General features: G+C 56.0%; 1 protein-coding gene across 1 annotated transcript in view; it reads right to left on the reverse strand.

Annotated features, from left to right (window-relative positions):
• The window catches only part of LOC129458580 (receptor-type tyrosine-protein phosphatase V-like), a 28,877-nt gene that overhangs the window by 12,753 nt on the left and 1,892 nt on the right, over window positions 1-14,232 (reverse strand). The window contains 13 exon segments of the mRNA XM_063613249.1: window positions 2,123-2,395; window positions 4,079-4,134; window positions 4,136-4,233; window positions 4,235-4,350; window positions 4,508-4,753; window positions 4,855-5,085; window positions 5,088-5,108; window positions 6,224-6,484; window positions 6,684-6,953; window positions 7,120-7,398; window positions 7,573-7,621; window positions 8,136-8,200; window positions 12,233-12,334. Coding sequence (XP_063469319.1) covers window positions 2,123-2,395; window positions 4,079-4,134; window positions 4,136-4,233; window positions 4,235-4,350; window positions 4,508-4,753; window positions 4,855-5,085; window positions 5,088-5,108; window positions 6,224-6,484; window positions 6,684-6,953; window positions 7,120-7,398; window positions 7,573-7,621; window positions 8,136-8,200; window positions 12,233-12,334 — 2,067 coding nt within the window.

A 14,232-nucleotide genomic window follows, 5' to 3' on the forward strand; every position in this document is an offset into this window, starting at 1 on the left:
CCTGCCACTGACCCCAGGCAGTAGAGTCCAGGCTAAGCCTGAGTTGAACAGATGAACTAATCACTTACTCTCGCCACATCCCCACCCCTCTCTCAAGGCAGAGCTAGGCTGGGCAGCATGAGTGTTAAACCGTGTCCCTTCTCCCAGCCCCTGCACAAAGGAGCTTTTAAAGACCCTTATGGCCGGGTGCGGTGGCTCATGCCTGTAATCCCAGCACTTTGGGAGGCCGAGGCGGGTGGATCACCTGAGGTCAGGAGTTCGAGACCAGCCTGGCCAATATGGTGAAACCCTGTCTCTACTGAAAATACAAAAATTAGCTGGGCATAGTGGTGGGCGCTGTAATCCCAACTACTCAGGAGGCTGAGGCACAAGAATCCCTTGAACCTGGGAGATGGAGGTTGCAGTGAGCCGAGATCGCGCCACTGCACTCCAGCCTGGGCAACAGAGTGAGACTCTAGTTCAAAAAAAAAAAAAAAAGACCGTTATGTGCAGCCAGGTGTGGTGGCTCATGCCTGTAATCCGAGCACTTTGGGAGGCCGAGGTGGGTGGATCACTTGAGGTCAGGAGTTCGAGACCAGCCTGGCCAACGTGGCGAAACCCCAACTCTACTAAAAACATAAAAATTAGCCACACGTGGTGGCAGGTGCCTGTAATTCCAGCTACTCTGGAGGCTGAGGCAGGAAAATGACTTGAACCTGGGAGGCAGAGGTTGCAGTGAGTTGAGATCATGCCACTGCACTCCAGCCTGGGAGACAGAGGGAGACTCTGTGTCAAAAAAAAAAAAAAAAAGGCCCTTATGTGGATGGATAGGCAGGTATCTGGGGGCCCAGGCAGCACCCCTCCACCCTCAAAGCTTGAACTCACTTGAACTCAGGAGCCACACAAGCCTGGCCCGAAAGTCAACACTTCTTTATAAATGGGGACACTGAGGCTCAAAGAAGGCCAAGGTTTGCTCTAGGGGCTGAGCCCCAGCTAGAACCCAGGTCTTCTGACTTCCAGGGTGACGTCTTTCCAGCTCCCTCCAAGCCTGTACTTCAGGCAGGATCCAGACAACAGCGACAGGGGCAGGAGGAGGCTGGGAGGGGAGGCCCAGGGCAGGGGTAGAAGGAGCCACCACATTGGAGAGGGATGCGCTGAGGGTGGGGAGGCCCATCTATCCGTCAGCTCCACCAAGGGCTCTGCAGGCAGAAAGAGCAGGAAGACTCAGGCCACGTGAGAGGAGCTTCCCAACCCAACTCTATGGGACCCCAGGGCTTCCGGGGAGGAGAAAACCTCGCTGCGTGTCCTGCACTTGAGTAAAGGCAAAGAGCATGGAGGTGGTCACACTGCCTGCTTGAATCCCAACTCCCCACCGTGCTGAGGAACCTGGCGCAAGTTATTTTCTGCCTCTCTGCCTCAGTCTCCTCATCTATGAAACAGAGAAAACCATAATAACTACGTCCTAGGCTTGGTGTTATGAGACTTAATGAGAGCACACAGGTAGAAGATCTGGCTGAGTGCCCAGTAAACGCTAGCTATTGCTGTTGTTATTTTATTTTATTTTATTTTTTGAGAGGGAGTCTCTCTGTCACCCAGGCTGGAGTGCAATGGTGCAATCTTGGCTCTGCAACCTCTACCTCAAGATAATTTTTGTATTTTTAGTAGAGATGGGGTTTCACCATGTTGGCCAGGCTGATCTCAAACTCCTGAACTCAAGTGATCCACCCGCCTCTGCCTTCCAAAGTGCTGGGATTACAGGCGTGAGCCACTGCACCCGGCCTTGCTATTGTTATGATTAACCACTTGTGGCCCACTACCACCCACCTCCCTACTGCCAGCCATGAGACAGCATGAGGAATATCATGCCCAGGGCCACTGTACAAGTGAGCAAACGCCTTCTAAGAAGGATCTGCCCACCTTCTAGAAGGCCTAAAGGGCCAGGGCCCTGGGGCAGTCCCAGTGAGGGGAGTGGGGTTACCTACTCCTAGTGGGGTTGCCTAGGGACCGAGGGAACAACCCTAAGCTGGTACATGCCCCACCGTCAGCCCAGCTGCCTGCCTGAAGACCACAGAGGCCAAGGGGACATGCAGCCCCCTGGGAATCCAATGAGCACAGTAGGGGAGGGCCATCAGAAGGCACTCACGTGTCCAGCCTGTGGCATTGGTGCTGCTGCTCTGATCCAGCCCCCGCAGAGTGGCCAGCTGCACCAGGAACTCGGTGCCCGGTGACAGCTAGGCCCAGGAGAAGTTCTGGACCTCTGCAGCCAGATCCTCCTCCCTTTCCAGAGTCAGAGGCCTCAGGCTATAAAGATGCACCTGGAAGCCATCCCTCCCCACTGGTGGGGGACTCCAGGAAGCCCTCAGGGCAGGAGGCTGGGTGGCAAGGTTCAGGCTCAAGTTGGCAGGAGGAGCAGGGACTGGGGGAGTCACCCGAATCCCCTGCCTCTCCTCCCCATGAGCTACACCCATCTCCTCAGTCCCCAGGCAAGCTCCCAGCCCTCCCCACCTAAAACCCCTGCTTCCAAAGGGCTCAAAGGCCACCCTCCTTTCCTTCCCAGGAAACCCTCTTAAACAGATGCTTGCCCAGACACCTGCTGCCCCGCTTCCTCCCTGACTGTCCACCCCTTGAAGGCATGGCGCCAACCCTGTCACACCTCTTAGGGCCCTGGTCTCCAGCTCACCTGCTGACGTTCAGTTCCCGTTCAGTCTGTTTCTGGCCTGTGGACCTTGGTGCACGCTTAGCCTCCTGCTAAAGTCCTCTCCACCCATCCTCCCCAGCCCCAGCAGATGACCCTGGGTAGGACCCCACCCTGCCCCCCACCAGCCTGCTCTCACTCAGCTCACTCTTCTCCGGGAAACCTCCTCTGACTTTTTAAGCAGGTGTCCCTTCTGTGAGTCCTAAAAGATTAGACTGAACCACATAAAATTCCTGAGATTCAGCCGTTTTAACCAATAGGAATGGAGTTTCATATGGTTCAAGCTAATACATTATGCACATTCCAATTAGTGCATTAACAGGTATTATGATATATAAATATATATATACGTATATATACGTGTATATATATGCCATCTGTTTACTTGTCTTCCTGAGGCACTGAGGAGTATTCATCATTTTTGGCCTCAGCAACTGGTTTCATGCCAAGAAAATGGGAGTCATTCATTAAATAATTGTGGGATGGATGGATGGATGGTGGATGGATAGATGGATGGATGGACAGTGGATAGATGGTGGGTATATAGCTAACCAGATGGAAGGAGGTAGAAATTGCCTGCAAATAGATTCATGAAAGGCCTCATCTTGTACTCATGGCCTTCTGAGTCAAGAATATGGCACACAAGGCTGGGCACGATGGCTCACGCCTGTAATCCCAGGACTTTGGGAGGCCAAAGCGGGCAGATCATGAGGTCAGGAGTTCGAGAACAGCTTGGCCAACATGGTGAAACCCTGTCTCTACTAAAAATACAAAAATTAGCCAGGTGTGGTAGCAGGCACCTGTAACCCCAGCTACTCGGGAGGCTGAGGCAGGAGAATTGCTTGAACCCTGGAGGTGGAAGTTGCAGTGAGCTGAGATCACACCACTGCACACTCCAGCCTAGGTGATAGAGCAACTCCGTCTTGGGAAAAAAAAAAAACAAAAAACAAATATATATATATATATATATATATATATATATATATATATATATATATATCACACAGTCCAGCCACAGTGGCTTATGCCTGTAATCCTAGCACTTTGGGAGGCTGAGGTGAACAGACTGTTTGAGGTCAGAAGTTCAAGATCAGCCTAGCCAACATGGTGAAACCCCATCTCTACTAAAAAAGTAAAATAAAAATACAAAAATTAGCCAGGCAAGGTGGCGGGTGCCTGTAATTCCAGCTACTCGGGAGGCTGAGGCAGGAGAATCACTTGAACCCAGGGGTTGAAGGTTGCAGTGTGCCAAGATCCCGCTACTGCACTCCAGCCTGGGTGACACAGCGAGATTCCATCTCAAAATATATATATATATATGGCACACAGAAGTGCAGAGTAGAGGATGCCAGTCCCCTAGCCCACCACCTGGGGTTGGCCTCCCACAGGCTGCCAGGAACTCACAAGTACAGGGGTGGATGTTCTGGACGCTGGAGCCAAGGTTCTCTGCCCAGGCCCACAATGGCATAGCAGGAGCCGGGCACCAGACTCCTCAGAGTCAGGCTGGAATTGTCTGGGCCCAAGTCAACAAGACTGCCCAGTGACCTCTGGCTGCCCTCCCTGGTGCCAAGCGACCCTGTAGCCTTCCCACTGTCCTGGTGCTGGGGCCCAGCCAATGGCCAGGTCAGAGGGGCCACCCCTGCTGAAAACCTCCAGGGACTGTGGTGCCAGGTGACCTGAAGAGAAGGGCAGTTTGGTGAGGGGTCCATGCACTGCCTGCAGCCCTTTGGTGCCCGCTGCCCAGCTCTTCTGAGTCTCTCCCCTGCTCTGACCTCCCTCCCCTGGCAAGGCCTTCCAGCTGCAGGGCCAGGGAACACAGTGGCTGGCACTCACTTTTGTGGCCCATGAGGCTCTGGGTGATGATTCCCAGAGATGAGGCAATGTCCACACAGTAGCGGGTCCCAGGCACCGGCCCATAGAAGGTGATGTGGGTGGCGCCAGGTGGCACAGAGATGTTTCCAAGGAGGCCCGGGTTTCCCTCTATGTAGAGCAGGGCCCGTCTCCCGGGCTTCTTGGAGGCCTCCAGCCCATCCAGCTGCCGCTTGGCACCACTGCCTTGTCTGGACTTGGCTGCAGAATCTGGAGGTGAGACAGGGCCCGGAGAGTGAGGCCCCACCAGCCTCTGGATGCAGATGCCCCTGGGCAGGATCCTGCCCTGCTCCCCACCAGCGGGGACTCACCATCCAGCCAGGCACTGGACTGGGCCCAGGCGTCATATGGCCCCGCTAGGACCTTCAGCTCCAGAGCATAGTGCCCAGTGGGCAGGGGCCCTGGGAATGTGACATTGTGGGCCTCAGGGCCCAGAGTGATATTCTTCTCCACTGGCCCACTTAACTTCAGCAGGAAGCCATCCCGTGCACCTGGCCCTACTTTCCAGCTTGCCCAGAGCTTGGTGGGCAGGGGAGTCAAACCAGGTCAAGGGGGGCAGAGGGATCTGTGGAGAAAATAAAGAAATATGTGCAGGAAGACCTAAACAGCAGAGGGGAGAAATCCCACTGGTTCTGTGCCGGCTTCTTTCTCCATGCACTGGGCCATGCCTTGTCCCAGTGTTAGCAGCCACCACTTGCCACATTCTGGATGAACACCGGGATCTGGCTGCTACCATCTGGCCATGGACAATAACAGAAATAAACACATCAAGTGATTAAATGTGCACCTGCCAGCGTGGTTCTGAATACCACATGTAGAAACTAACACAGAAAGAGGGTAAACACTTGTCTGGAGGTGCATAGCCAGTGGGTGGCAGAAACAAAACTCAGAACACGGCAGTCTGGTTTGTCTGTCCTTAACCACTGCACAACGGGGCTTCTCTAAGTAAAAAGTCGGCAAAGCCAACATGGGCTCTGCAGGCATCCAACCCAGGTTCAGGTCAGCTCACCCACGCACAGGCTACCCAGGAAAGGTTGGATTTCCTCTCTCTGAACCTCAGCTCCCTCCGCCATAAAATGGGGATAATATGACTTACATAGGGCTGTTCTGAGGATTCAATGAAACAATACACAGAAGGTGCTTAGCACAGGCCGGGTGCAGTGGTGCACGCCTGTAATCCCAGCACTTTGGGAGGCCGAGGCGGGCAGATCACGAGGTCAAGACCATCCTGGCCAACATGGTGAAACCCCGTCTCTACTAAAAATACAAAAATTAGCTGGGTGTGGTGGCGCGTGCCTGTAATCCCAGCTACTCTGGAGGCTGAGGCAGGAGAATCACTTGAACCCAGGAGGCGGAGGTTGCAGTGAGCCGAGATTGAGCCACTGCACTCCAGCCTGGCAACAGAGCGAGACTTTGTTTCAAAAAACAAAAACAAAAACAAAACAAAACAAAAACAGAGTCCAGCTTAGCACAGAGTCCAGCACACAGAAGGGTTCAATTGATAACTACTGTCACCACCATCATCCCCTCAGATAGGTGCCCACCACCAGCCAACTGGAGGCGCACTCCCTCTGAGCCTCCAAAGACACCCCCTCCCCTGCCAGTTGTATCCTGGCTACTTGACCCACAGAGAAGAGATGGGAAGTCTCAGCTGTGTCTCCTTTACCCCCAGGCACTCACAGGTCCATTCTGTGGCATTGGGCCCCACTGCCCAATGGGGCCTGGCAGCAGCACTGAGCGTCAGCTCATAGGGGGTGCCCTGAGACAGGTGAAGGAAGGTGTGATGGGAGACTCCCCGTCTGACTACTGCAGTCAGATTGGTGCCACCTAGGAGGTCTGTGAGCACCAAGTGGAGCCAGGCAGCCCCCTTGGAGCCGTTCCAGGAGGCTTGCAAGGCACTGGTGCCCAGGGTATGCAGTACCAGGTCTGGAGACACAGGGGCTGGAGGAAGGATGGAGAGAACAAAGTCAGGCCCAAGAAAGGCCCCTGGAGCAGGATGCTGGCAGGGACCCTGGCAGTAGGGAGCACAGAAGCCCAGGCACATTGGAACATGGCTGTCTATGAGGCTCTGGACTTTCCACCATTCCCACCACTCCCAGATTGGCTGCCACCCGGGGCCTTGCCCAAGTGCCCAACTTACCTGTCCACTGATGGAGGCTGGGTTTTGCTTGGAAGTTGCCAGCCCAGGTGTTAACTTCCAAATGATACTCAATACCTGGCAAGAGGTTGCCAAAATTGTAGGACAGGGTGCCCGGGGGCATAGAGACATTATGTGCCAATGTCTGGGATTCTAGGTGGTAGAGGAGAAGGCGGTAGCCATCCTGCTCCCTGGGAGCATCACCCCATGAGGCCTCCAGGCTGGATGGGCTCCCGGGGCTGTGGAGCTGCAGTCCATGGACAGTTGACGGAGCTGCATCAGCGGAAGAGAGAGAGACACCAAGGTCAGTGCCACAGGGGCATCACCCCTCTGCTGTAGTGCTCCTAAATGGGTCACTGTACTAGACATGATCTACAGAGAAGTTGCGCTCCCTGCCAGCACTCTAGGGCAGCCACCTCCACCCCTTCAGCCTGCAGGCCTCATACAGTGCGAGCAGTGAGAGTGATGGTGACATTCTGCCCACAGGGTCGCAGGACAGTCACTTCCAGCTGGTAGCGACTCCCTGGCACCAGATCTTGGAACTTAAAGCTGGATGCATTGGTGTGGGCCTGGAGCTGCTGCCCTTCAGGAGAGCTGAGGGGGCTCAGACGTGTGAGGCGGAGGGCATGGGTGAACCCGCCTGGCTCCGGGGTTGCCCAGCTCAGAAAGAGGCTAGTTGGTCTCCCCTGGCCGGTGATGTTCATGTTTAGGGGTGGGCCTGGGGAAAAGGAGGTGCTTTCAGAACCCACTAACAGCCTTTCCGCCTTAAAGAAGAATGGAAGGCCAAAAAAAAGAAAAAGCCAGGGTAGAGGCAGGGTCTGGTGTGGAAAAATTGGCCCCACACCACCGACTCTTCACCCCCAGAACTCCCTCCCCCGCTGAAGACACCTACCTGCACTCTCCCTGCCTGGACTCCCTTCCAGGGAGGGGCATGCTTCCTCCTGCAGGAAGAAAGGAGGCAGAGAGTGGGGGAAATGGACAGAGGCCTCTGGGAAGGTTACTGGTGGAAGGTGGAAGGGGATTGTGACTCTTAAGCTGCAGACAAGCCCACCTCTTCCTGCTGCTGTAGCAGGACAAGCCGCAGACAAAACTCCTCAGACACCAGATTAAAGAAGGAAGAGGCCGGGCGCGGTGGCTCATGCCTGTAATCCCAGCACTTTGGGTGGTGGGGCAGGGCCAGGATCCAAAAGAAGGCTCTATTGCCGTGTCTGACAGCCCCACGCGTGGCCAAGGGGCATCTCCCAGAGGCATGCCCACGACGCATCTGTTCTCCAGGCAGGCTGCAGCAATCTGTTCTCACTCGCTGCGCCACATGCTGGCCCTGGTGGAAAGGGAGTGGCCTCTCCTCGCCTAATGCAGACCAGCTGTGGGGCCCCGAGGAGAGTTGGGAGGCCTGGATGTGCCCTGGAGAGCGGGGACCCCACCCACTGGCCTGCCCCCCCATGCCCACCTTACCTCTGCCAGAAAACCCCGGAGCCAGAGCAGGGCAACGAACAGGATTGGGGGCCTCATCCTGATAGCTGCAGAGTAAATTTAGGAGGCAGCAAGGGGAGGAGCCAGTCCCCTGGCCCCCCTTGCCTTGCTGGCTGGCAGGCAAGGAGGGCAGGCATGGGTGGGAAGGGCAGAGTTTCAAGCACAAGCAGGCAGCAGGCAGCAGGCAGCAAAAGCAAGGGGCTGCCTCTTAGCCCCAGAGCCTGACCCCCCATCTCTCCAGCCTTGGCAAGGCTCTTGAAGGGAGAGAGGCGGAGACTGGCTCCAGGCCCAGAAGGTGGAAGGGGATTGTGACTCTCAGGCTGCAGACAAGCCCACCTGTTCCTGATGCTGTAGCAGGACGAGCTGCAGACAAAACTCCTCAGACACCAGATTAAAGAAGGAAGAGGCCGGGCGCGGTGGCTCACACCTGTAATCCCAGCACTTTGGGAGCCCGAGGCGGGCGGGTCACGAGGTCGGGAGATCGAGACCATCCTGGCTATCATGGTGAAACCCCGTCTCTACTAAAAATACAAAAATTAGCCAGGCATGGTGGCAGGCACCTGTAATCCCAGCTACTAGGGAGGCTGAGGCAGGAGAATGGCATGAACCCGGGAGGTGGAGCTTGCAGTGAGCCAAGATCGTGCCACTGCACTCCATCCTGGACGACAGAGTGAGACTCCATCTCAAAAAAAAAAAAAAAAAAAAAAAAGAAGGAAGAGGTTTATTCAGCCGGGAGTGTCAGCCGACTTGCGTCTTAAGATCTTAAGAGCCGAGCTCCCTGAAAAAGAAATTCTTGGCCTTTTTAAAGGCTTACAACTCTAAGGGGTCCACGTGAAAGAGTCGTGATAAATTGAGCAAGCATGGGGAACGTGACTAGGGGCTACATGCATCAGCTAATAGAACAGAAAGTTTTGCAATGCTTTTTCATACAATGTCTGGAATTTACAGATAACACAAGTAGTTTAGGTCAGGGGTTGATATTATTATTACTTTTTTAACTCCTAGGGCCAGGTGGTGGTGCTAAGGTTGTCTGGCTACTTATCTTACCAACTTTTTGGTAAGTTTCTTTCCAACTTTTTGCTTTCTCTCTTTCCTCCTGTCTTGTGAACTAGGCAAGGTGCGGGGAGGAGGGAGGGCAGCAGGAGTAGTAGTGGTCTCCTTCCTTAATGCCTCCCCTACCTGTAGCCCACTCCCGGCCCTCAGCTCTCCAGGGAGAAAAGTGTCCTGTGCTCTTGGGGAAGACCAAGAGGAGAGGTGGCTCTGCAAATGGACACATTTGCAGCTGGCTGTCCCACTCCTTGGCTCTGGAGGAGGGGCACAGTGTCTGCTGACTCCATCACCGAGTGCGAGATAGATAGTGTTCCTGTGGGGGTGCGTGTGGTCTTGGTGACACCATGTGGATGTGTGTTCCTGTGTCCTAGGTGGATGGCCAGCTGAGTGTGTGTCTCCTTTTGTATATCCATGTGGTACCATGCTCTTGTGGACAGAAGCACATCCTTTGGCTCCTGAGTCACAGCAATTGTAGATCTAGAGCCCAGCTGGCCCTTGGGCCTCCTCTGGTCCCACCTCATCACTGCCAGGTGAGGAAGAGCCCAAGTGTGTGAACAGAAAAGCTGGGCTTGAACCTGGGACTTCGGACTTCATAGAACAGAGATGGCGGACCCTGCTCCAAACCTCCCAGATTGGGGTCCTCTCAGCTGGGAATCCTCTGAGGAGAAATTCAAGTACCTGGGACTTCTGCTTGCCTTCCCCCACTTCCTCTCCCCAGATCAGCTGCGTCCATCCTGGTTCCCCTGCCCCCTCCCAACCCCCACCTGGCTTTGGGCACTGCTGGAACCCAGGCAAGCCTGCCTAAGGCCTGGCCTCAAAGATAATGAACTTGGGGCTTTGCTTTACTCCTGACTAGAGCCCGCGAGTCACCCCGAGCTGCTCACCCAGGTGCTCCCACCCACAGACAGCTGAGGATGAGGAGGGAGAACGGAAGAAAAGGCTTTGGGCCCTGGGAGTGAAGCCCAGGACTCAGAACAAACTCAGGAAGTGGGGAGAGGGGATGTGTGGAAAACACACAGGTATAGAAGTCTGAACACCAACGCAGCCTCTGTGGTAGCTGGATTCTCCTGGGCCTGCCCCAGCAGGGAGGACAAGCCTGCCTCCGAGTCCAGCTCAGCTCAGCTCCCTGCTCTGGCCACAGCCAGGGGCTGCTTGCCCCTCCCCCGCTCCACCCAGCCCCAAACCTCAGAGCCGCCCACCCGGCCCCTGGATGGGGGCCTGGAAACTCAGCACTGCAGACTCAGGAGATTTTCCAGGCTGTGTGTGCGCCTGCGCATATGTGCTCTTTTGAAAGGCGGGGGCGGGGGAAGGTTGCAACCAGGGAAACTGATGTGAAAGGGAAGAGGTCCCAGTCTGGCCAAGAGGTGGCGGAAACATCATACCTTCTCATCCCACCCTCATCCCACCTCACCTGGGGACATCTCACTCTGTTCTTTCTGGTAGCCTTGATCAGCAACCAAAAAGGGGAGAGGCAGGGTGGAGGCGCCCTAATTCAGAATCTAAGGAGAAGAGACACACAGGACACAGGTCTAGGTAAAGGCAGAGTGTGTCAGAACCTGCTCAAGAGTCTCTACAAAAAAGAGGCCTGTGGAGCCCAGCACAGACTCCATAGCTAGTCCTTTGGACGGAGCCTTGAGGAGGCACCTGGCCCTAAGATGCATAGCTGCCAGCCCCAGTGCAGCCTAGGGGACCGGGAGACAGGGCCCCTAGAGGTTCTGATAAATAAGCTGGGCGTGGTGGCTCATGCCTGTAATCCCAGCACTTTGGGAGGCTGAGGTGGGCGGATCACGAGGTCAGGAGATCAAGACCATCCTGGCCAAAATGGTGAAACCTCGTCTCTAATAAAAATCAAAAAATTAGTGGGGCGTGGTAGCACGTGCCTGTAATCCCAGCTACTCGGGAGGCTGAGGCAGGAGAATCACTAGAACCAGGGAGTTGGAGGTTGCAGTGAGCCGAGATGGCACCACTGCACTCCAGCCTGGTGACAGAATGAGACTCTGTCTCAAAAAAATAAAATAAAATAAATAAGCAGCTGCCTCCCCAGCCCAAACATCTCCATTCAGCAAAAAAAAAAGGTACCACAAGGGCTGTATCTCCTCCCCAGCAACCACCCCCACAGACAAACCCACATCCTCTCCCTAGAGAACCCCTGGGGTTCCCCCCCGCCCCGCTACCCTGAGGTCTCAGGGCACTTTACTGATTCCTTCTGGAGAGAACCAGCCAGGAGGCAGAGGAGAGAGCAAGGGGCAGGTCCGGGAGTGCTGGCTTCCAAATGTGAACTGGCCTGGCCTACAGCTGTCCCAGGCAGTGCTCTTCCGGCCCCTCCCTGCTCTCCCACAGCCTGAAGCCAGGCCTTGGGCAGTCCCCACACTGGAGGAAGATAATCACCCAGCAGCAGAGGGGCAGGGTGGCTCAGGACAGCCAAGCCGCCCACTCCCCCTGCTGCCTATACTACGGGGAAGGTGGCCAGGGAGTGGGGGAAGGCCTAGGTCCCCCTGACCAGGCCATGGGAGAGCAGGGGAGGGGCTGGTCATGTGTGGATTGATACTGTGCACGTGCATTTGTGCAAACGTGGGCCATGAGGGTGTAGACACCTGTCTGGATGGATGCATGAGTGGGTGTCCAGGGACAACACAGAGCAGGAGGGAGACGGGAGCCCCTGGGAAGAAAAGGCCACATTGTAGAATAGATGTCCATTTGGCTGGCTTTGGGCTTGGGAGAGAGGGAGGGACTCTTCTACCCTAAAACCTTCCTGCCAGGGTCCTGAGTTCCAGCATTGGGCAAAGAACCAGGCACTTTCCTGGACCTCCTGGCAGGCTGGCTCTGGCATTCCAGTGCCGAGCAGGGCTGGATTACTGGTCCTCTCAGCCAGGGGTAAAGGGTATGGGATGTTCCCCTTCATCCAAAAGGTAGCAGGAGGTCCTAGCTGGCCCGGCACAGGGGTGAAGCTTTGAGACGGGGTGCAGTTGTCACTCTGGTCAGCCTGGACTCATCCCATGCCCCTAACAGCACTTCCCTGCCCCACTCACTGTGTCTCTCCTGCTGTCTCCCTGCTTCCTCTGGGATGAGGCTTCCCAGATCCAGTTCTCGGTGTTTCTGTCTCCCCCACACAAACAGGAACAAGCCAGGGCCTGTAAAGTTGGGGCAGAACAAGCCAGCTCAGGCTGGCCTAGGATTTTGGGGGTGGGAAGGATGGAGGAGCAGCCACCCAAGATCCTAGTGCTTCTCCAGAGAGGAGCCGAGGAGGGCAGCTAGGAAGGGGGCAGAGCAGGTGGAGCGTGCAGGACCCAGCAGTCCTGGCCCCAAGCAGATGACTCTTTCCCCAGGATCCTCCCCTTGGATTGTTAGAAGGTTGCAGCCTTTGCCTCTGGGGGCCAACTGCTCCCCAGCAAAGAGCTCTTTACTCCCTAGGGGATGGCAAGGAGCAAAGACTTCTGGGAATTCCAGATGTAATGGCCGCCTTTCCCCAGGCCTGGGCTGGGGAGTGGGGGGCGCTTCTGACACTTGGGGCAGGGAGCTGTGGCTCACAGCCCTGGAACTGGGAATCACTAGAGGGGAAGACAAGAGAGTCAGGACGTGTGTGGCCAGAGCTTGGGAGGGCTGAGGGCACCCACCACAGCCTCAGATGGGACAAGGCTGACTCTCAAGATGCGTCATGCCCTGCACCAGTCCCTCCCCAGCCTGGCCTCGTGGCTTGGGACACCCCTGTTTGTCCTCCCTGGAGTGGACTCTGTCCCACCCGGGATGCTGGGAGACGCCTGGGAGTGACTCCTTCCCGAACTTCCTCAGTGCTCGGCTGGAAGTGCCCTGGCAGCCCGGGTTCGGGGAGAAAGTCAGCAGTGAGGAGGAAGAGGGAGGCTGGAGAGAGGTGAGACCCGGCAGACATGACCTCCTCACCCTGTGCTGCTCCCAGGCCCACTTCCCCAGCTAGCTCCTCCCAGCTCCTCGGTCCTCTGGCTGCTGACTCCCAACCTCTCCTCCGTGAACAAAGCCTGCCATGGGCTGACAAGGGAGGTGCTATGATCATCCCCCAGTAGAGGGAGGAAGCTGAGGAGACTGAGACTCAGCAATTTGCCCAAGGTCACACAGTTAATAAGCTACGTTTAGACTCATTACGCACAGATCTTTCTGATTTCCAACTATTACTATACTTTCTCTGGAGTCGAGGGTGGCTAGAACCTAAATCTCAACCCAGGAACACGAATCAATTCGAGTGATGGAAGTTTGAGAGCTGCTGGGACCTTTTGGCCCCAGGGGTGGGAAGGTTCTGGAGGGGAGAGGGAGTCACGCCAAGGAGCCTTTCAGCAGCCCGGATGGGACAGAGTCCACTCCAGAGAGGGCAGAGAGGGGCGTCCCAAGTCACCAGGCCAGGCTGGGGAGGGGGTGGTGCAGGGCGATGACGCATGTCTTGTGCCATCTGAGGTTGCAGTTGGCATCCTCAGCCCTCATGAGCTCTGGCCACACGCCTCCATGGATGTCCAGGCATCCCTAAGCACAGGGGAAGAAGGAGTGGGCAGGAGCCAAGGAGTGACTGTCCCCTCTACCCCACACCCACCCAGAGGGAACAGGGGATCCTTGAGAGGTCTTGCCTAATGCTCAGCCACTACCCCCACCCCAACCCCAACTATCTTCCCCATCTCCTGGCTCCCAGCTTCCTTGCTGTGAAACTCAGCTTCCAACTGTCCAGCCACTGCTAGGCCTCGGTCTGTGGGGGAAAGGGGTGGGCTCACAGCCAACAGGGCTCAGACCCTGGAAACTTGGGGGGACCAGGCCGACCTATGTGGGGAGGGCTTTGCCGCTTCCTCCTCCCACCCCTGTGGTGTCCTAGCTTCCTGTTCTTGATAACAATCAGCATAGGCTCAGAGCCGGGCCCTCTTTCCAACCCCCACCTGCCCCCTCCTGTGTCCCCAGGGCCCCCACTACCCACCAGTGGAAAGACTGACTGGTGTGGGGGGTGAGGCAGACGCCAGTCTCCAGGTCACTGCCCGCAAGCATGTTAGGGATTCCCAGGTTCCTGCTTCCCCCCAGT

The sequence above is a fragment of the Symphalangus syndactylus genome, chromosome 19 (genome assembly GCF_028878055.3).
Source record: "Symphalangus syndactylus isolate Jambi chromosome 19, NHGRI_mSymSyn1-v2.1_pri, whole genome shotgun sequence".
NCBI classification, from domain to species: domain Eukaryota; kingdom Metazoa; phylum Chordata; class Mammalia; order Primates; family Hylobatidae; genus Symphalangus; species Symphalangus syndactylus.